Below are 21,128 nucleotides of genomic sequence, written 5' to 3'. Positions count from 1 at the left end.
ATGGCATCCCACTCCAGTACTCTTGCCTGGAAAATCCCATGGACGGAGGAGCCTGGTGGGCTGCAGTCCATGGGGTCGCGAAGAGTCGGACATGACTGAGTGACTTCACTTTCACTTTTCACTTTCATGCATTGGAGAAGGAAATGGCAACCCACTCCAGTGTTCTTGCCTGGAGAATCCCAAGGACACTGGAGCCTGGTGGGCTTCCATCTATGGGGTCGCACAGAGTCGGACACGACTGAAGTGACTTAGCAGCAGCAGCAGCAGCAGGCTTCAGTCTACTCTACATTGACTTCTCATGTTCTTAGCAATTTTAGGTGTTAGCACAGATGTTTTTCAATTTCAGGTAAGGTGCACTAAGTGTCCATGTTAATATTTTTCTCTTTGTTAATTTTGTGTTATTACTTACCACTTTAGCAAGAATGAGGTAGGTGATAAAGTATTTACAAATAGCTAAATTTATCCTTACAAGATGTGTTCTATTCAGTTTGACAAGGCCTCTGCCTATCATAATTTTTTAAACCCCCATGTTGTTGAATGTCCCATCATCTTATTACTCTACCACTTCAACACGACCCTACAGGATTTGCTGTGGTAGAAAATACATTGGCTCTTAAATGTTTCCCTGTGGAAATAACATCTTTCGTTATCCTACTTTATTGCATAAGACAGATCACATGGTCATCCTTCCTTTCAAACAGGCAAGGACGTGTTAGTATTTCCATGTGTTCAGAAAAAGAGAATTTTATTTATCATTAAACATGAGTGGTGTTTACATCTGTAATGTATCTACAAATTAATTGCTTTTCATATGTGTTCCCTGAGTTTTGTTGCACTTATTCACTGTAAGACTTGGTATCTGTCAGCAATTCTGGAAAATTCTCAACCAATGTTTTTCAAATATGACATTTTTTTCTTTACTTTTAATTTTTTATTGAAATATAGTTGATTTACAATGTTTAGTTAGTTGTACAACAAAGTGATTTAGTTATACATATATGTATATTCTTTTTTTTTTTACATTCTCTTTTTTTTTATTTTATTTTTAAACTTTACAATATTGTATTAGTTTTGCCAAACATCAAAATGAATCCACCACAGGTATTCCCATGCTCCCCATCCTGAACCCTCCTCCCTCCTCCCTCCCCATACCCTCCCTCTGGGCTGTCCCAGTGCACCAGCCCCAAGCACCCAGCATCGTGCATCGAACCTGGACTGGCGACTCGTCCCATACATGATATTACACATGTTTCAATGCCATTCTCCCAAATCTCCCCACCCTCTCCCTCTCCCACAGAGTCCACAAGACTGATCTATACATCAGTGTCTCTTTTGCTGTCTTGTACACAGGGTTATTGTTACCATCTTTCTAAATTCCATATATATGTGTTAGTATACTGTATTGGTGTTTTTCTTTCTGGCTTATTTCACTCTGTATAATAGGTTCCAGTTTCATCCACCTCATTAGAACTGATTCAAACAATCCAAAAGTCTACAAGTAATAAATGCTGGAGAGGGTGTGGAGAAAAGGGAACCCTCTTACACTGTTGGTGGGAATGCAAACTAGTACAGCCACTATGGAGAACAGTGTGGAGATTCCTTAAAAAACTGGAAATAGAACTGCCTTATGATCCAGCAATCCCACTGCTGGGCATACACACTGAGGAAACCAGAAGGGAAAGAGACACGTGTACCCCAATGTTCATCGCAGCACTGTTTATAATAGCCAGGACATGGAAGCAACCTAGATGCCCATCAGCAGATGAATGGATAAGAAAGCAGTGGTACATATACACAATGGAGTATTACTCAGCCATTAAAAAGAATACATTTGAATCAGTTCTAATGAGGTGGATGAAACTGGAGCCTATTATACAGAGTGAAGTAAGCCAGAAAGAAAAACACCAATACAGTATACTAACGCATATATATGGAATTTAGAAAGATGGTAACAATAACCCTGTGTACGAGACAGCAAAAGAGACACTGATGTATAGAACAGTCTTATGGACTCTGTGAGAGAGGGAGAGGGTGGGAAGATTGGGAAGAATGGCATTGAAACATGTAAAATATCATGTATGAAACGAGTTGCCAGTCCAGGTTCGATGCACGATACTGCATGCTTGGGGCTGGTGCACTGGGACGACCCAGAGGGATGGAATGGGGAGGGAGGAGGGAGGAGGGTTCAGGATGGGGAACACATGTATACCTGTGGTGGATTCATTTTGCTATGGGGCAAAACTAATACAATTATGTAAAGTTTAAAAATTTAAAAAAAAATGTATTCTTTTTAATGGCTGAGTAATACTCCATTGTGAAAACTGTGGTACATATACACAAATATGACATTTGAATTATACCAGGATGTGAACACCAGGTGGCAGGAATAATTGGGACACTTGAGAGCCTGTTACCCCAGCCCTCCATTCCTAAGCTAGATGAGATGCTCCATATGGACATGGAAGCAAAGGGAGGATTCCTCCCTGGATCCTGGGCCATGAGCTGTAACTGAGATGGGGAAGCTGGGCCCTAGTAGCCTTGAGGACATCTACAGGGAGGGCAGCATCCATAGTCTCTGAAGGCCTGTCCTCAGTGGTGTCCCTGGAGCTGGCTCTACAGGCTCGTGAGAAACACCTGGTGCCTCCCTTCTTGCTCCAGGTTCAGTGATGGCACATTGGGGGCTTAGAGTTGGCCACGGTGGGAAGATACATACTGCAGGAATCAGCAAATGCTATTCATGGAGATTTTTTTCCCCTCACAGAGAAGATTTTTTTTTTAATGCTTAGAAGAACACTGCACTGTCTCCTAAAATCTCTCCTGTGTCCTCTATGTCTCTCTTGCAGCTCTGGAGTTGAGGCTGATGGATGGAGACCATCGCTGTGAGGGGAGAGTGGAAGTGAAGCACCAAGGAGAATGGGGCACAGTGAATGATTACAATTGGAACATGGAGGAGGCATATGTGGTGTGCAGACAGCTGAGGTGTGGAGCTGCTGTTGATGCTCCCAAAGGGGCTAAATTTGGACTGGGAATTGGACCCATTTGGTTTCATTATATTTACTGCAAAGGGTCAGAGTCAACTGTCAGTGAGTGTAGTTATCCTATTGTTAAAGACCATGGTCCTGAGGGCCATTCCCATGACAAGGATGCTGGAGCAGTCTGCTCAGGTAAGTGTGGTCTGGTCTGGGGATGGGGGGGTTGGGTAGGTCCCATGAGGAAAGTTTCAGTTTTATTCCCTGAGTAACTATGAGACTGTGGATCACAGACTTTAGAACACACTTGGGTGAATATTACACTCACACAGTGATTCCTTGACGATCAGGTGCTCAAAAGAACACAAAGACTTGCTTGTCCCTGGAGAGAAAGGCTCCGGACCCATAGGTCACTGGTCCCTCCAGTCTCTGTGGTGTGTCATAGGAGGCAGAAGGTTGAGCTCAAATATTTCATGAAGGACAACTGTTGGATTGGACCTCAATAAATTAGGTTCGCCCTGGTAGCCTACTGTATTCTTGGATGAGATGGTCAGACATGTGCAGCTACAAGAGAGCATATAGGACAGGTGCAGACAGTTCTCTCTAGGAACTGACCCATGAACAAGTGACAATACTGGGATCAGGGTGAAGTTACAGAAAGAAAAGGCATGAGGGCATTTCATTGGTGCATTTCAAGGTCACTAGGTCAAGTAAGGGGAGGACAAGATTTGGGATATGTAGCACAGGCTGGGCTCATCACACTGATTCACTTGCATACCTGGGTAGGGAGCTCACATCCTATTCAGGGGGATGTTGAGGCTGCAGGAGACCTGAAGTTTGACAATTACAACACAGAAGCTGGGGAAAAACTAAGGACAGTGTGGTTAAGAGACCCTGAAATGATACATAATAAGGACTCAATTCTGTCTACGTGTGTTTGACCTGAGCCAAGGTGGAAACTAGAATGGGAGTGCTGGTCACAGTATTTACCAGAGATGTTCCAGTTGTTGTCAGAATGTTTGATGGTATTTTCCTGGGCGTAATCCCACCACTATAGTTGGAATTGAGGAAGATATCATCAGATATCATAGCAAAGTCCCTAATAGAGGTGGTTGGGTCTCAGGAAAGCATCCTCCCAGCTGCTGAGATTTTTGGGACAGGGGAGCTCTGAGGACATCTGCAGTAGGTTCTTAGCAGGCACAGCCAATCAGCTCCCTGTGTTTTGTTGGGGAAGATTATTGGGAAAGTGATCTTTTCCAATCTCACCTTTAGGAGATCTTTGATGATACTCTTGAGACTGCTGGTTCTCTGGTGGCTCAGATGGTAGAGAATCTGCTTGCAATACAGGATATCTGGGTTCAATCTCTGGGTCAGGAAGATCCCCTGGAAAAGAAAATGGCAACTCCAGTATTCTTGCCTGGAGAACTTCATGAACAGAGGAGCCTAGTGGGCTATAACTCTTGGGGTCACAGAGTTGGACATGACTGAGCAACTAACACTTTCACTTGAGGTTGCTAAGAAAGCAATTCTCCTTTTTAAAAACTCCATTACTGAGGTATGACTGACTTGCAGAAAGCTGCACCTAGTTAATATTTACAACTTGATGAATTTGGAGCTCTGTATACATCTGTGAAACCATTGCCACAATCTATGTCATAAACCTGTTCATCTCATAAGTTTTCTTCCATCCTTTTTATTATAGTGTTACCATTAAAAATAATTATTTTTGAAGGGCATTTGAGTTTCAGTAGGAGTTTTTGTTTAAGAAACCTATTTTTTGGCATTTAAAGTAAAACCATTTCTAACAAAATGATGAGATGATGAGCATGCAAAGACTGCAGGAGGGAAGACTGGGATCACAGGTCAGCTTCCACATTCACCACAGCCTCTGTGTTACACTTCCTTCCTGTCCTCATTCCTTCATGCCCTCTCTTCCTTTATCTAGCTGTGGGAGTTGTTTATGGACTCTGTGGAAATGCTAGCATTTCAAGGTTGGAGTTTTCTTTCTGGGAAATATTTATAATATGGAATCTATTTCTTTAGCAAATATTTCTGCTCATATTTGTTTTCAGTTTTGTTGTGTGTGTGTGTGTGTGTGTGTGTGTGTGTGTGTGTGTACCAAGTTTAGCCTGTGTAGGGGAGCTGCCAATTATAGATACACATGTAGTGGTGGGGGCCCAAGAAGGCAGCAATGTCCGGGACCTTTGAAGGGCTTCCTGGAAGACTGGGGGACTCTAGGTCTCCATGTGCTCTCTCGTGGCTGCACTCTCTTCCCCTGGGCATGCACACTACAGTAGAGCCTGCTGACAGGTGTCAGGCTGACTGGATTCAAGTGCACAGTTGGAGGCTCTAGCCAGGAGTGCATGCATGGTGTTGGGGTCACACCTTGGGTTTAGAGTAGTGTCTTGCACTGGCAAATAGATGGAGAAACAGTGGAAACAGTGACAGACTTTATTTTTGGGGGGCTCCAAAATCACTGGTGACTGCAGCCATGAAATTAAAAAATGCTTACTTCTTGGAATAAAAGTTATGACCAACCTAGACAGCTTATTAAAAAGCAGAGACATTACTTTGCCGACAAAGGTTCGTCTAGTCAAGGCTATGGTTTTTCCAGTAGTCATGTATGGATGTGAGAGTTGGACTATAAAGAAAGCTGAGCGCCGAAGAATTGATGCTTTTGAACTGTGGTGTTGGAGAAGACTCTTGAGAGTCCCTTGGATTGCAGGAGATCCAATCAGTCCATCCTAAAGGAGATCAGTCCTGAATATTCATTAGAAGAACTGATGCTGAAGCTGAAACTCCAATACTTTGGCCACCTGATGCCAAGACCTGACTTATTTGAAAAGACCTGATTCTGGGAAAGATTGAAGGCAGGAGGAGAAGGGGACAACAGAGGATGAGATGGTTGAATGGCATCACTGACTCAATGGACATGAGTAAGCTCCAGGAATTGGTGATGGACAGGGAGGCATGGTGTGCTGCAGTCCATGGGGTCACAAAGCATCTGACACAACTAAGTGACTGAACTGAACTGAACTGAACTTGGACTGGTATAACCACAGAGAACTGAGTTTGTGGCAAGTGCTATTCCTGGGATCTGGAGAAACTGAAGGGGGAAACACTCTGAGTGCTGATGTCAATGAGTGTGTATACTGGGGTAGGATAAAGCTGATGAAATCTGCAAGAGATCTGTAGCATTAGTTTCTTCGGGGGCATGATCTGCTGAATTTGTCTTCAGGGCAGGACACTGTGAACTGCTATTGTTCCTGCTGTGTGACAGCTACTGTAGCCCTTTATTTTCTTCCTTATTCCAGGTCTTTATATGTGTCTCTCAGCTTTGCAGGTCTGGGTGAGATGAAACTGAAGCATCACCTTCAAGTGTTGCTCACAAGGCTGGGACCCTGGTTACTTAACCTGCTCTGGAGTTCCTGGCAAGGGGAACTCTCTTGGCATTGAATAATGCTGACTTGGGGGTGGAATGGTGCTGGCAAAATGATGAATTTTTGTTGCTAAAATTTCTTAAGAGAACTCTAGGTCATTCCAGATTGTTTCTGTTTACGGATTGCTGTGGCCAGAGCAGCAGGAAGGGATCGAAAGTAATCGACACACAGTTTGGAAAAAAGAAACCAGAGACAAAATTAAAGTTTTAAAGATGGGACTGGGGGACTCAGGACCTCTTGGATCAAGAGCCCTGTTCCTTGGAGCCACATGACTTTTATTTAGTGTCTTGGCAAGCAGAAAGTATCTGTTGTGCTATGATGAAGTCAGCCTCCTGTGTCCCCCGTCAAGTCTCCCATATTATTGATTACTTTGAACTATCTTTGTTATTTTTTTGTACAAGGGGTATCACCTACCTGAAGGTCATAGACCCACATAAGCCTTGGGAAAGCATCTTAGTGTGTGCACAAGCAGTGTTCTGAACTTGCACTGACCCAGCATTCCAAGGTCCACACTATGTTTTTCCTTAGCTTAGTAGAGCATGACTACTCCAACTAATGAACGCAATGTACTTTTATTTGGGTCATGCTGTATTGCTATATTTTGCTTTTATTCTTTTCCTATGGTGATTTTCTCATAGCTTAGCCAGAGTAACAGGTGGCTGACTATTAACTCCTGCAATGGATAGATGATTAGTTGTTTATCTTTGTTGGGGAAAATGGAAGGTGCTGTCTCCTACATCAATTTTGTGATGTCACTTTCCAGGGCTTTATTTAAAAGAGTGTATTTTGAATATGTGCTGTGTTTAGTCATTCAGTCGTGTCCGACTCTTTGTGACCCCATAGACTGTAGCCCACCAGGCTACTCTGTCCAGGGACATTCTCCAGGCAAGAATACTAGAGTGGGTTGCCATGCCCTCCTCCAGGGGATCTTCCCAACCCAGGGATCAAACCCAGGTCTCCCACACTGCAGGCAGATTCTTTACCATCTGAGCCACCAGGCAAGCCCAAGAATACTGGAGTGGGTATTCTATCCCTTCTCCAGGAGAATTTCCCAACCCAGGAATAAAACCAGGGTCTCCTGCATTATAGGTGGATTCTTTATCAACTGAGTTATGAATATAGAGTTTTAGATTGGCAATTTTTCTTCACACTTTAAGGCTTCCATTTACTCCATATTGGCTTCTCTTGTTCTTAGGGACTTAGGTTTTAGTGTAGCTGCTTTGCAATTTGAGGTAATATATACTAAATCACTGTAGATGGTGACTGTATGGACATGTATGGATGTGAGAGTTGGACTGTGAAGAAGGCTGAGCACCGAAGAATTGATGCTTTTGAATTGTGGTGTTGGAGCAGACTCTTGAGAGTCCCTTGGACTGCAAGGAGATCCAACCAGTCCATTCTAAAGGAGATCAGCCCTGCGATTTCTTTGGAAGGAATGAGGCTAAAGCTGAAACTCCAGTACTTTGGCCACCTCATGCGAAGAGTTGACTCATTGGAAAAGACTCTGATGCTGGGAGGGATTGGGGGCAGGAGGAGAAGGGGACGACAGAGGATGAGATGGCTGGATGGCATTGCTGACTCGATGGACGTAAGTCTCAGTGAACTCCGGGAGATGTTGATGGACAGGGAGGCCTGGCGTGCTGTGATTCATGGGGTCTCAAAGAGTCGGACATGACTGAGCGACTGATCTGATCTGATCTGATCTGTTTATCATTATTTATCAAGCAGCAGGTTGTTGATGGCCCCACCATCTTATTATTCTACCATTTCCACACAAGGCTACCGGATTTGCCTTAGTAGAAAATATAATGATCTTAAATATTTCTTTGTGGAAGTCACATTATTTGTTCTAACACTTTATGGGATAAGTCAGATTACATGGTTATGTTTCATTGCAAATAGGCAAGAAACTATTAGTATTTCCATGTGCCTTGTTGTTATTCAGTCATTAAGTCTTGTCCAACTCTTTTCAACACTTTGGACTGCAGCAAGACAGGCTTTCCTGTTCTCCACTATCTCAGTGAGTTTGCTCAAATTCATGTCCATTGAGTTGGTGAGCCATCTAACCATCTCATCCTCTGTAGTCCTTTCCCCCTCTTCTTGCCCCCAACTTTCCCAGCATCAGGGTCTTTTCCAATTAGTCAGCTCTTCACATCAGGTTGCCAAATTATTGGAACTTCAGCTTCAGCATCATTTCTTCCAATGAATATGATTCTTCCAATGATTTCCTTTGGGATTCATTGGTTTGATCTCTTTGTTTTCCAAGGGACTCTCAAGAGTCTTCTCTATCACCATAATTTGAAAGCATCAATTCTTTGGTGTTCAACCTTCTTTAAGGTTCAAAGCTCACACCAGTACTTTGCTACTAGAAAAACCATAGCTTTGAGTATATGGACCCTTGTCAGCAAAATGATGTGTCTTCTTTTTATTTTTTTTAATTTTATTTTATTTTTAAACTTTACATAATTGTATTAGTTTTGCCAAACATCAAAATGAATCCGCCACAGGTATACATGTGTTCCCCATCCTGAACCCTCCTCCCTCCTCCCTCCCCATTCCATCCCTCTGGGTCGTCCCATTGCACCAGCCCCAAGCATCCAGTATCGTGCATTGAACCTGGACTGGCAACTCATTTCATACATGATATTATACATGTTTCAATGCCATTCTCCCAAATCTCCCCACCCTCTCCCTCTCCCGCAGAGTCCATAAGACTGATCTATACATCAGTGTCTCTTTTGCTGTCTCGTACACAGGGTTATTGTTACCATCTTTCTAAATTCCATATATATGCGTTAGTATACTGTATTGGTGTTTTTCTTTCTGGCTTACTTCACTCTGTATAATAGGCTCCAGTTTCATCCACCTCATTAGAACTGATTCAAATGTATTCTTTTTAATGGCTGAATAATACTCCATTGTGTATATGTACCACAGCTTTCTTATCCATTCATCTGCTGATGGACAGTCTAGGTTTGTCATGGGCCTCCCTGATGGTTCAGACAGTAAAGAATCTACCTGCAAGTGCAGGAGGCTCAGTTTCCATCCCTGGGTTGGGGAGTTCCCCCTGAAGCAGGGCATGGCAACCCACTCCAGTATGCTTGCCTGGAGAATCCCATGAACAAAGGAGCCTGGTGGACTACAGTCAATAGGGTTGCAAATAGTCAGACACAACTAAGCGACTCACATACACACTAGGTTTGGCATAGCTCTGATTCCAAAGAGTAGACATCTTTTAATTTTGTGGCTGCAGTCAATGTCTGCAGTAATTTTGGAGCCCCCAAAAGTAAAATCTTTCACTGTTTCCACTTTTCCTCCATCTATTTGCCATGAAGTGATGGGACCAGATGCCATGATCTTAGTTTTCTGAATGTTGAGTTTTCAGGCAGTTTTTCCATTGTCCTTATTAACCCTCATCATGAGGCTCTTTAGTTCCTCTTTGCTTTGTGCCATTAGAGTGGTATTATCTACATATCTGAGGTTGTTTCTATTTCTCATGGCATTCTTGATTCCAGCCTGTTAGTCAACCAGCCCAGCATTTCACATGGTGTACTCTGTATATAAGTTAAATAAACAGTGTGGCAATATACAGCCTTGATGTACTCCTTTCCCAATTTTGAACCAGTCTGTTGTTTTGTGTCCAGTTCTAACTGTTGCTTCTTTCTTGGATACAGATTTCATGGAGACAGGTAAAGTGGTCTGATAATCCTATCTCTTTAAGAGTTTTCCACAGTTTGTTGTAATCCATACAGTCAAAAGTTTGAGCATAGTCAATGAAGTAGAAGTAAATGCACTAGTCCCAAGCATCCAGTATCGTGCATCGAACCTGGACTGGCAACTCGTTTCATACATGATATTTTACATGTTACCAGAGGGATGGAATGGGGAGGGAGGAGGGAGGAGGGTTCAGGATGGGGAACACATGTATACCTGTGGCGGATTCATTTTGATATTTGGCAAAACTAATACAGTTATGTAAAGTTTAAAAATTAAAAATTAAAAAAAAAAAGAAGTAAATGTATGTCTGGAATTACCTTGTTTTTTCTATGATTCAATGGATGTTGGCAATTTGTCTCTGGTTCCTCTGCCTTTTCTAAATCCAGCCTGTACATATGGAAGTTCCCAGTTCATGTACTGCTGAAGTCTAGATTGAAGGATTTTGAGTATTACCTTGCTAGCATGTGAAATGAACACAATTGTATTGTAGTTTGAACATTCTTTGGCATTGCCCTTCTTTGGAATTGGAATGAAAACTGACCTGTGGCCATTGCTGAGTTTTCCAAATTTGCTGACATATTGAGGGCAGCACTTTAACAGTATCATCTTTTAGGATTTTAAATAGCTCAGCTGGAATTCCATCATCTCCATTAGCTTTGCTCATAGTAATGCTTTTAAGGTCCACTTGATTTCACACTCCAGGATGTCTGATTCTAGGTGTGTGACCACACCACCTTGGTTACCTGAGTCATGAAGACCTTTACTGTAGAGTTCTTCTGTGTATTCTTGCCCTCTCCTCTTAATCTCTTCTGCTTCTGTTAGGTCCCTGCTGTTTCTGTCCTTTATTTTGCCCATCTTTGTTTGAAATGTTCCCTTAGTATCTCTGATTTTCTTGAAGAGATCTCTAGTCTGTCCCATTCTATTGTTATCCTTGATTTCTTTGCATTGATCACTTAGGAAAGCTTTCTTATCTCTCCTTGCTATTCTCTGGAACTCTGCATTCAGTTGGGTATATCTTTCCCCTTCTCCTTTGTTTTACATGTCTCTTCTGTTCTCAGCTCTTTGTAAGGCCTCCTCAGACAAACACTGCCTTCTTGAATTTCTTTTTCTTGGAGGTAGTTTTGGTTACCACCTCCTTTAAAATGTTATGAACCTCTTTCCATAGTTCTTCAGGCACTCTGTCTACTAGATATAATCCCTTGAATCTATTCATCACCTCCACTGTATAATCATAAGGGATATGATTTAGGTCATACCTGAATTGTCTAGTGGTTTTGCCTACTTTCTTCAAGTCTCATTTTGCAATAAGGAGCTCACATTCTAAGTCACAGTAAGCCCCAGGTCATGTTTTTGCTGAATGTATAGAGTGTCTCTGTCTTCGACTGCAAAGAATATAATCAATCTGATATTGGTATTGACCGCCTGGTGATGTCCATGTATAGAATCATCACTTGTGTTGTTGGAAGAGTGACTAGAAAAAGAATTTTGAGTATCACAAAACAGTAGTGGTGTTTATATCTGTGATGTATCTCGAAATTAATTGATTTTTATATGTGTTTCCTGAGTTGTTCCACTTAAACCCTCTATGGTTAGTTTTAGTTCAGTCAGTTCAGTTCAGTCGCTCAGTCATGTCTGACTCTTTGCGACCCCATGGACTAGCACACCAGGCCTCCCTGTCCATCACCTACTCCCGGAGTTTCCCTTATGGTTCAGCTGGTAAAGAATCTGCCTGCAATGTGGGTGATCTAGGTTCGATCCCTGGGTTGGGAGCATCCCCTGGGGAAGGGAAAGGCTACCCAATCCAGTATTCTGGCTTGGAAAATTCCATGGACTATACAGTTCATGGGGTCGCAAAGAGTCAGACATGACTGAGCGACTTTCACTTTCACGTCCATTGAGTCGGTGATGCCATCCAACTGTCTCATCCTCTGTCATCCCCTTCTCCTCCCGCCTTCAATCTTTCCCAGCATCAGGGTCTTTTCAAATGAATCAGCTCTCCCCATCAGGTGGCCAAAGTATTGGAGTTTCAGCTTCAGCATCAGTCCTTCCAATGAACACCCAGGACTGATCTCCTTTAGGATGGACTGGTTGGATCTCCTTGCAGTCTGAGGGACTCTCAAGAGTCTTATCCAACACCACAGGTCAAAAACATCAACTCTTCAGTGCTCAGTTTTCTTTATAGTCCAACTCTCACATCCATACATGACCACTGGAAAAACCATAGCCCTAACTAGATGGACCTTTGTTGGCAAAGTAATGTCTCTTCTTTTTAATAAGCTGTCTAGGTTGGTCATAACTTTCCTTCCAAGAAGCAAATGTCTTTTAATTTCATGGCTTAAGTCACCACCTGCAGCGATTTTGGGGCCCCCCCAAAAAAACCTCTGGGTCTGTTTCCACTGTTTCCCCATCTATTTGCCACGAAGTGATGGGGCCTGATGCCATGATCTTAGTTTTCTGAATGTTGAGTTTTAAGCCAACTTTTTCACTCTCCTCCTTCACTTTCATCAAGAAGTGCTTTAGTTCTTCTTTGCTTTCTGTCATAAGGGTGGTGTCATCTGCATATCTGAGATTATTGATATTTCTCCCAGCAATCTTGATTCCAGCTCGTGCTCCATCCAGTCCAGCATTTCTCATGATGTGCACTGCATATAAGTTAAATTAGCAGGGTGACAATATACAGCCTTGACGTACTCCTTTCCTGATATGAAACCGATCTGTTGTTCCATGTCCAGTTCTAACTGTTGCTTCTTGACCTGCATATGGATTTCTCAGGAGGCAGGTCAGGTGGTTTGGTATTCTCATATCTTGAAGATGGTTAGGTATCTACCTATGGTTAGGTATCTGTCATCAATTCTGGATATTTCTCAGCCAATATTTTTTAAATATTGTATCTATTCAATTCTCTTTCCTTTATTGTATCTCTGTGTTTCTCTTCCTCTCAGTATTTCAATTTAACTTATTTTAAACTTCTTTCACCATTTTCTGTCTCCATTTTTTTTTCTGTATTTTTCTTTCTTTGCTCTCTGCAGTATTTCAGGTAATTTCTTAAGAGTTTTTATTCACTTATTATTTTTGATTTTTCATGAGGGTAATCTAATACAAATGCTTTAATTTCAAGAAGTATATTTCTCATACATAGAGTTAAGCTTTAAATATTTTTCTATGCATTTTTTTAGTCTCCTGAAGATTCTTCAACAGTAAACTTTTATTTCTTTAAGTATATGCATGTGCTCAGTTGCTCAGTCCTGTCTGACTCTGTGCAGCCCCTTGGACTATAGACTTCCAGGCTCCTCTGTCCTTGTAATTCTCCAGGCAAGGATACTGGAGTGGGTGGCCATTCCCTTCACCAGGGATCTTTCTGACCCAGGGATCAAACCTGAGTCTCTTGCACCACCTGCATGGCAGGCAGATTCTTTATCACTAGCACAACCTGGGAAGCCCTAAATATAGTACGTGTGGATGTTATATATCCTAGTGTGTGATATATGTGATATGAGAAGTCTCTGTCTCTGCTTCAGTAGTTTCCCTTGGTTTGTGTTAATGGACCTTGGTTTCTTTGTGCCCTGTTTTTTATTGACAATATACTGGTTATTTTATTTATTAAAAATGTGTATAGTGGTAATTGAGAGTTAAGTTGAAGGTAACTTACTAAAGAAGGAGATTCATATTTATTTTGTCATGATTTTATGGTATTATCAATAGTGGGCCACATTCATACAAGTGCTAAAATGGATTACCTGGACAATCCAGAGATTCAAACTCTGAATCTAAATCCATGCAAGTCTATTTCAGCTGGTGTTTAGCTTATTGTGGAGAGTGCCTTCTGTTGGATTCTCATCTGCATGTGCGTTTGGGATTTGATTTTACCTCCTCACCATCAAGGGCCATAAAAAAACCCACATGTTTTCCTGAAAGGCCTAATGTCCTTAGGGAAAACAACTTTCCATGCTCATGTGTGCCAGTGACTTTTGATTTTACCTGCAGATTTGGCCTGACTTTTTGTTCCTATCTTAGAGGTGTTTAATGCTTTTCAGATAATTTTTGGTGAATTTCTTCCACTTTCTTTTTCAATAGACAAAACGCTCTAAATAAGCAAGCCTACCTTTATGGAGAAAATCTCCTGGAACTTATCACAGTACTGAAATCATCTATTTGTTTGTATCATCAACTAGGTAAAAGGTCCATGAAGGCAGGAACATGGTTTTACCTTTTTCTGCATTTACAGCACAGGATGTGCCTTCTGAAATAATTTTGCTATTAATAATAGCAGGGTTTTGTGTACATTTAGGATCCTATTTAAATCCTTTACTCTCACCTCAATGTCAGATGTCTAAGAAAATCTCTGAGTAAGCATCACAGATTGTTTCCCTGTGTCTACTGTCTCCTTTACCTCTTCCCCAGGTAGCTGTATTTCCTTCCTAGAAAGAGCCTCCCCAGGTCTATGGAGAGAACTGTGTCCCTCCAAAATGTATATCTAAAAGCTCTAGCCGCAGAGTGATAGAGCATTGGAGACAGGGTCTTTAGGAGTAACTGAGGTTAAATAAGGCCATACAAATGTGGCCTTAATCCAGTAGGAGCATTATAAGAGAAGAGGCACAACTCTCTCCCTCTTCTGGGTGCCCATGCTCCAGGCATGGCCAGGGGAGCACACAGTGAGGCAGCTGTGATCAGCAAGCCAAGAGAAGAGGACTCAGAATGAGCACTACTTGGCGACATTTGATCTTGGGCTTCTCAACCTCCAGAACTTGATAAGATAAATGCATTTTTGCTGTTTAACCAGCCAGTCTGTGGTATCTTGTTGTTGCCGCCTGCCTGAGCCAATAGGATCTTCTCCAGTTCAGCATTTCCCCAGATGTTCCCTCTGTGATGCACCACTTCTGTTTCCACAGTGAGAGCACATGGGGCAGGGCGGAGACCTGAGCAGTGTGAATGGTGCCCCATGGACCACGTCTCCTTAGATTATGAAAAAAAATCTCATTTTCTGAATCAAATTCAAAGGTGCTTGGGATGATTAAAAGTCTCAGTAAAGTCACTTCTCGGTTTCCTACAAACAAGCAGGAGCCTGGGGCACTGACTGAGAACCTTATGTGGCAGAGAGAGGTGGTTTGGGCCCCAGTTCCAGGTGGGACCAGACAGCAGACCTGGTCACAGAGGAAGAACTCTCATCTGGATGAAGTAGTTAAGGCTCATGTATAAACCTCCAACTTGTTCACCCCTGTCTTCTGACTCTGGAGGGAAGCCCTACATAAGTTATGTCTGTGCAAAAATTACTGCTGAACTTGGCAGCTTAAGTCAGGAAACATCCAATATCTCCTACTTTGTGCGGGCCAATAATTGACATGACCTACCTGGGTCCTGTGACTCAAGATGTCTCACAAGGATGCCATCATCTGAGGGTTCAACCAGGGGTGATAATTGTCAAATGTACTTGACTGGATGTTAGCAGCATTTTGGTGGACTATTGATCTGAGAGCCTCAGTCCCTGGCTGGCTGTTGGCTAGAGGCCTGTGTCCTTTCCTTGTCATGGGGTTCTCCCATAAGAAGGTAACAAAGTGGCAGCTGGCTTCATCAGAACAAGAGAGAGAGAAAGATAGATTCACTAGGGGAAACCAGTCATCTTAAAGCCTAATCTCTTAAGTGACTTCTCATTACTTCTGCAAAATTTATTTGTTAGATATATGTTACTATATCAGAGAAGGCAATGACACCCCACTCCAGTACTCTTGCCTGGAAAATCCCATGGATGGAGGAGCCTGGTAGGCTGCAGTCCAATGGGGTCGCTAAGAGTCGGACACGACTGAGCGACTTCACTTTCACTTTTCACTTTCACGCATTGGAGAAGGAAATGGCAACCCACTCCAGTGTTCTTGCCTGGAGAATCCCAGGGATGGGGGAGCCTGGTGGTCTATGGGGTCGCACAGAGTCAGACACGACTGTAGTGACTTAGCAGTAGCAGCATGTTACTATGTACAATTGGGTTTATGGGGATTACAGAAGGACGTGAACACCAGGTGACGGGAATAATGGGATACGTTAGAGGCCGTTATCACAGCCCTTGTTTCTAAGCTGGATGAAAGTGAAATTGTTAGTCACTCATTTGTGTCCGACTCTTTGTGACCCCAATGGACTGTAACCTGCCAGCCTCCTCTGTCCATGGAATTCTCCATGCAAGAACTAGAGTAGTTGCCAGTCCCTTCTCCAGGTATTGTCCCTGGCCCAGGGTTCAAATGTGGGTCTCCAGCATTGCAGGAATATTCTTTACCATCTAAGTCACCAGGGAAGCCCATGCTGGATGAGATGCTCCCTATGGACAGGGAAGGAAAGGGAAGATTCCTCCCTGGATCCCAGGCCATGAGCTGTAACTGAGACAGGGAAGCTGGGTCCTAGTCGCCTTGGGCACATCTACAGGGAGGGCAGCATCCAGAGTCTCTGAAGGCCTGTCCTCAGTGGTGTCCCTGGAGCTGGTTCTACAGGCTCATGAGAAACACCTGGTGCCCCCCTTCTTGTTCCAGGTTCAGTGATGGCTTAAGCTCTAAGCTCCCAGGTTCATTGGGAGCTTAGAGTTGGCTACAGTAGGAATATTCATGCCACAGAAATCAACAAATGCTACCCAGAGGGATTTTTTTCAGAGCTCAGAGTATTTATTTTTCGATTTATTTGAGCACACCATGGTCTCCTAAAATATCTCCTGTGTCCATGTCCCTCTGCAGTTCTGGAAGTGAGGCTGAAGGATGGAGCTAACCGCTGTGAGGGGAGAGTGGAAGTGAAGCACCAAGGAAAATGGGGCACGGTGAATGATAACAACTGGACCATGGAGGCAGCAGCTGTGGTGTGCAGACAGCTGGGGTGTGGAGCTGCCATTAATGCTCCCAGAGGGGGTCATTTTGGAGCAGCGATTGGCCCCATTTGGTTTCAGTATCTTTACTGCAATGGGACAGAATCATTGATCGTGGAGTGTAATTATCCTACTGTTAAAGATCGTCATCCTGAGGGCCTTTCCCATGACCAGGATGCTGGAGCAGTCTGTTCAGGTAAGTCCTGTCTGGTCTGGGACGGGATCTCCAGCAGGAAAGGCTTCAGTTTCTTTCCGGGAATAGCACAAGAATATGGATCACAGCCTTTAGTACATTCTTGGATGAAGACTCCATTCACACAGTGATTCCTTGAACATTAAGTGCTCAAAGGACCATAAAGACTTGCTTGGTCCTGGAGAAAAAGTTTCCAGACCCATAGTCCCTGGTCCCTCCACTCTCTGTGATGTGTCATAGGGAGCAGGAGGGTGAGCTCAAATGTTTCATACACGTACAGCTTCTGGGTTGGACCTCTATGAATTAGGTTCTTGATGGTAGCTTGTTGTATTCTTTTATGAGATGATCAGACAAGTGTGGTTATAAGAGGGGATAGAAGAGAGGTGCAGGATAATATAGTTTATTATACTCACAATTCCTAGACAGTATTATCATGTGGATACATGGGGAAGGTGCAAACAGAACAGGCTCAGTGACATAGCAGTGACACAAAATAGAGAGTGAAAACCCATGGAGATGTGACAATACTTGGACTTAGGGTGTAATTACACTATGAAAAGTTGTGAGGGCATTTCTTGGGTGCATTAGAAGGTCACTTGGTCAGAAGGGGTATTGTCAGGGGATACTCTCATCACAATGGTGAGGCTGAAGGAAAATGTGAAGTTTGACAGTTACAACACAGAAGATGGAGCAAAAGTAAGGGTAGTGAGGTTAAGAGAACTTGAAACATAATGAGGACTCAATCCTATCTAAATGCATTTGAAATGAGCCAAGTTAGAAACTAGAATGTGATTGGGTGGCACAACTTTTGCCAGAGATGTTCCTAGTTGTTATCAGAGTGTTTGATGAATTGCCCAGCACATTAATCCCATCAGAATAGCTGGAATTGAGGAGGAAATGATCAGATATCTCAACAAGTTCCCTAACTGAGGTAGTTGGTTTTAAAAAAAAGACCATGCTGGATCTGGGATGGTGGGACAGAGGAGCCCTGAGGACACCTGCAGTAGGTCCTTAGCTGCCACAATCAGCTCCTGGGTGTGATACTGGGAAAGATTATTGGAAAACTGATCTTCTCAACCTTCAGAACTCTGATATGATACAAGAATGTCTGTTCTTTAATCAGCCAGTCTGTGGTATTTTGTGGTATGTGTCAGCCTGAACCTTCTAACACACCAGGATTTTCCCCTGTTCAGAACTTCTCCAGATGGTTCATCTTTGATTCACAACACCTGTTTCCAGGCTGAAGCAAATGGGGCCTGAATGTAGACCCGAGCAATGTGAGTGGTGCCCCAGAGACCATGTTTCATTAAATTGTAAGAAAGATTCTCATTCTCTGACCAAAATTCAAAGCTAGAGGAGCTGATTCAAGGTCACAGCAAACTCACTTCTCAGTTCCTGAAAGGAAAGCAGGAGCCTGGGACCTGGGTGAGAATCTGATGTGCCAGAGAGAGGTGGTTTGGGTCCCAGTTACATATGGGACCAGGCAGCAGACCTGGTCACACAGGAAGAAGTCTCATCTGGATGAAGCCGTGAAGGCTCACAAACCTCCAGCTTGTTCACCCCTGTCTTCTGACCCTGGAGGGAAGCCCTAAATTAGTTATGTTGTGCAACAGCAACAAATTACTGCTGAACTTGGCAGCTTAATGCAACAAAAACCTAGTATCTCACACTTTCTTTGGGGCAGGAATGGACGTGACTTACCTGGGTCCTCTGACTCAGGATGTCTACATGGATGCAATCATCTAAAGGTTCAACCTGCGGTGGATACTGTCCAAACATACTCACCTGGATGTTGGAAAATTTCAGTACTTGGTGGACTACTGAGATGAGAGCCTCAGTCTCCAGGTGGCTCTTTGCTGGATACCTGGCTCCATTCTTTGTCACACGTGTCTCTCCAAAGTAGGTCAAAACATAATAGCTAGTTTCATCAGAGCAAGAGTGATAGCAAGATAGATAAACAAGGGAAAAACTACTACTACTCATCTTGAAATGTAATCTCTTCAGTGATATCTCATCATATTTGCCAAATTCCATTTTTTTAGATGGACATTACTATGTACATTTGAGTGTGCGGTTACACAAGGACATGAACACCAGGCAACAGGTATAATTGGGACACTTCAGATCCTGTTACCATAGCCTTCTGTTCCTAAGTTGAATGAGATGCTCCCAGGGGACAGAGAAGGAGAGGGAGGATTCCCCTCTGGATCTGGGGCTATGAGCTGTAACTGAGATGGAGAAGCTGGGCCCTAGTAGCCTTGGGCATATCTACAGGGAGGGCAGCATCCAGAGTCTCTGAAGGCCTGTCCTTGGTGGTGTCCCTCGAGCTAGTTTTACAGGCTTGTGAGTAATACCTGGTGCTGCCCTCCCAGCTCCAGGTTCAGTGATGGCACATTGGGAGCTTAGAGTTGGCTGTGGTGGGAATATTTATGTCACAGATAAAGAAATGTTATTCACAGGGATTTGAATAACTTCCCCAGCTTTCCCATCTCAGTTTTCAGACATCAGATTTTTTTTTTTTAGTACTTACCAGTATACTGTTCATGATCTTCTAAAATCTCTCCTGTGTCCTGCATCTGTGTCTCTCTTGCAGATCTGGAGGTGAAGTTGAAGGATGGAGCCCACCGCTGTGAGGGGAGAGTGGAAGTGAAGTACCAAGGAGAATGGGGCACAATGAATGATCACAGCTGGAGGAGGCAGCTGTGGTGTGCAGACAGCTGGAGTGTGGAGCTGCCATTAATGCTTCCAGAGGAGCTCATTTTGGACCTGGGATTGGCCCCATTTGGTTTCATCATACTTACTGCAATGGGCAAGAGTTAGTGACTACGGCCTGTACTTACCCTGTTCTTAAAGACTATCGTCCTGAGGACCTTTCCCATGATAGGGATGCTGGAGTAGTCTGCTCAGGTAAGTCCTGTCTGTCTGGGAAGAGATCCACATTAAGAAATGCTTCAGTTTCTTTCCAGAGTGTCTCTGAGATGATGGATTACAGCCTTTAGAACATACTTGTGTGAAGTCTCCAATCCCACAGTGATTTCTTAAACATCAGGTCCTCAAAGGAACATAAGGACTTCCTTGGCTCTGGAGAGAAAGGCTCCAGACCCACAGTAACTGGCCCTTCCAGTCTTTGTGATATGTTTAGGAGGCAGGGTGGTGAGTTCAAATGTTTTATGCAGGTGCAACCTCCAGGTTGGATCTATATGAATTAGGTTTATCAAAAAAGGTAGCTTTTGTATTCTTTCATGTGATGGCCAGACAAGTGCAGCTGTAAGAAGGGATACAAGAGAGGTGCAGGCAAACAAAGTTTATAATTTTCACAGATCCTCAGTCAGTTCAGTCGCTCAGTTGTGTCTGACTCTGCAACTCCATGAGTCGTAGCACGCCAGGCCTCCCTGTCCATCACCAACTCCTGGAGTTCACTCAGGCTCACTTCCATAGAGTCAGTGATGCCATCCAGCCATTTCATCCTCTGTCGTCCCCTTCTCCTCCTGCTGCCAATCCCTCCCAGCATCAGAGTCTTTTCCAATGAGTCAACTCTTCGCATGAGGTGGCCAAAGTACTGGAGTTTCAGCTTTAGCATCATTCCTTCCAAAGAAATCCCAGGGCTGATCTCCTTCAGAATGGACTGGTTGGATCTCCTTGCAGTTCATCAGGTGGGTAATGAGGGGCATAACAATACAGCAGGATCAACCTACCAGTGACAACCAACAGGGGTGAGTGGATACCCACGAACAAGTGACAATACTGGGGGTCAGTGAGGAGTTACACAAGGAAAATGCCTGAAGGGATTTCACTGTGTGGTTGAATGTCACTAGGTCACAGTCAGGGCAGGCAAGAAGGGGAGTTTGTTGCAGGGGCTAGTCTCACCATACTGGTGCACCTGCTCACCTGGATGGGGAGCTCACATCCTATTTGCAGGGATGTTGAGGCTACAGGAAAACCTGAAGTTTCAAAATTACAACACAGAGAATGAA

General features: G+C 43.5%; 1 protein-coding gene across 1 annotated transcript in view; it reads left to right on the top strand.

Annotated features, from left to right (window-relative positions):
- LOC129659312 (antigen WC1.1-like) overlaps window positions 1-21,128 on the top strand; it is an 89,868-nt gene that overhangs the window by 28,273 nt on the left and 40,467 nt on the right. The window contains exons 5-7 of the mRNA XM_055590900.1: window positions 2,844-3,164; window positions 16,837-17,157; window positions 19,748-19,969. Coding sequence (XP_055446875.1) covers window positions 2,844-3,164; window positions 16,837-17,157; window positions 19,748-19,969 — 864 coding nt within the window. The remainder of the gene's footprint in view (window positions 1-2,843; window positions 3,165-16,836; window positions 17,158-19,747; window positions 19,970-21,128) is intronic.

Source organism: Bubalus kerabau, chromosome 1 (assembly GCF_029407905.1).
Source record: "Bubalus kerabau isolate K-KA32 ecotype Philippines breed swamp buffalo chromosome 1, PCC_UOA_SB_1v2, whole genome shotgun sequence".
Classification (NCBI taxonomy): domain Eukaryota; kingdom Metazoa; phylum Chordata; class Mammalia; order Artiodactyla; family Bovidae; genus Bubalus; species Bubalus kerabau.
Note: the sequence above shows the minus strand (reverse complement) of the source record. Positions and strands in the feature narration are given on the sequence as shown.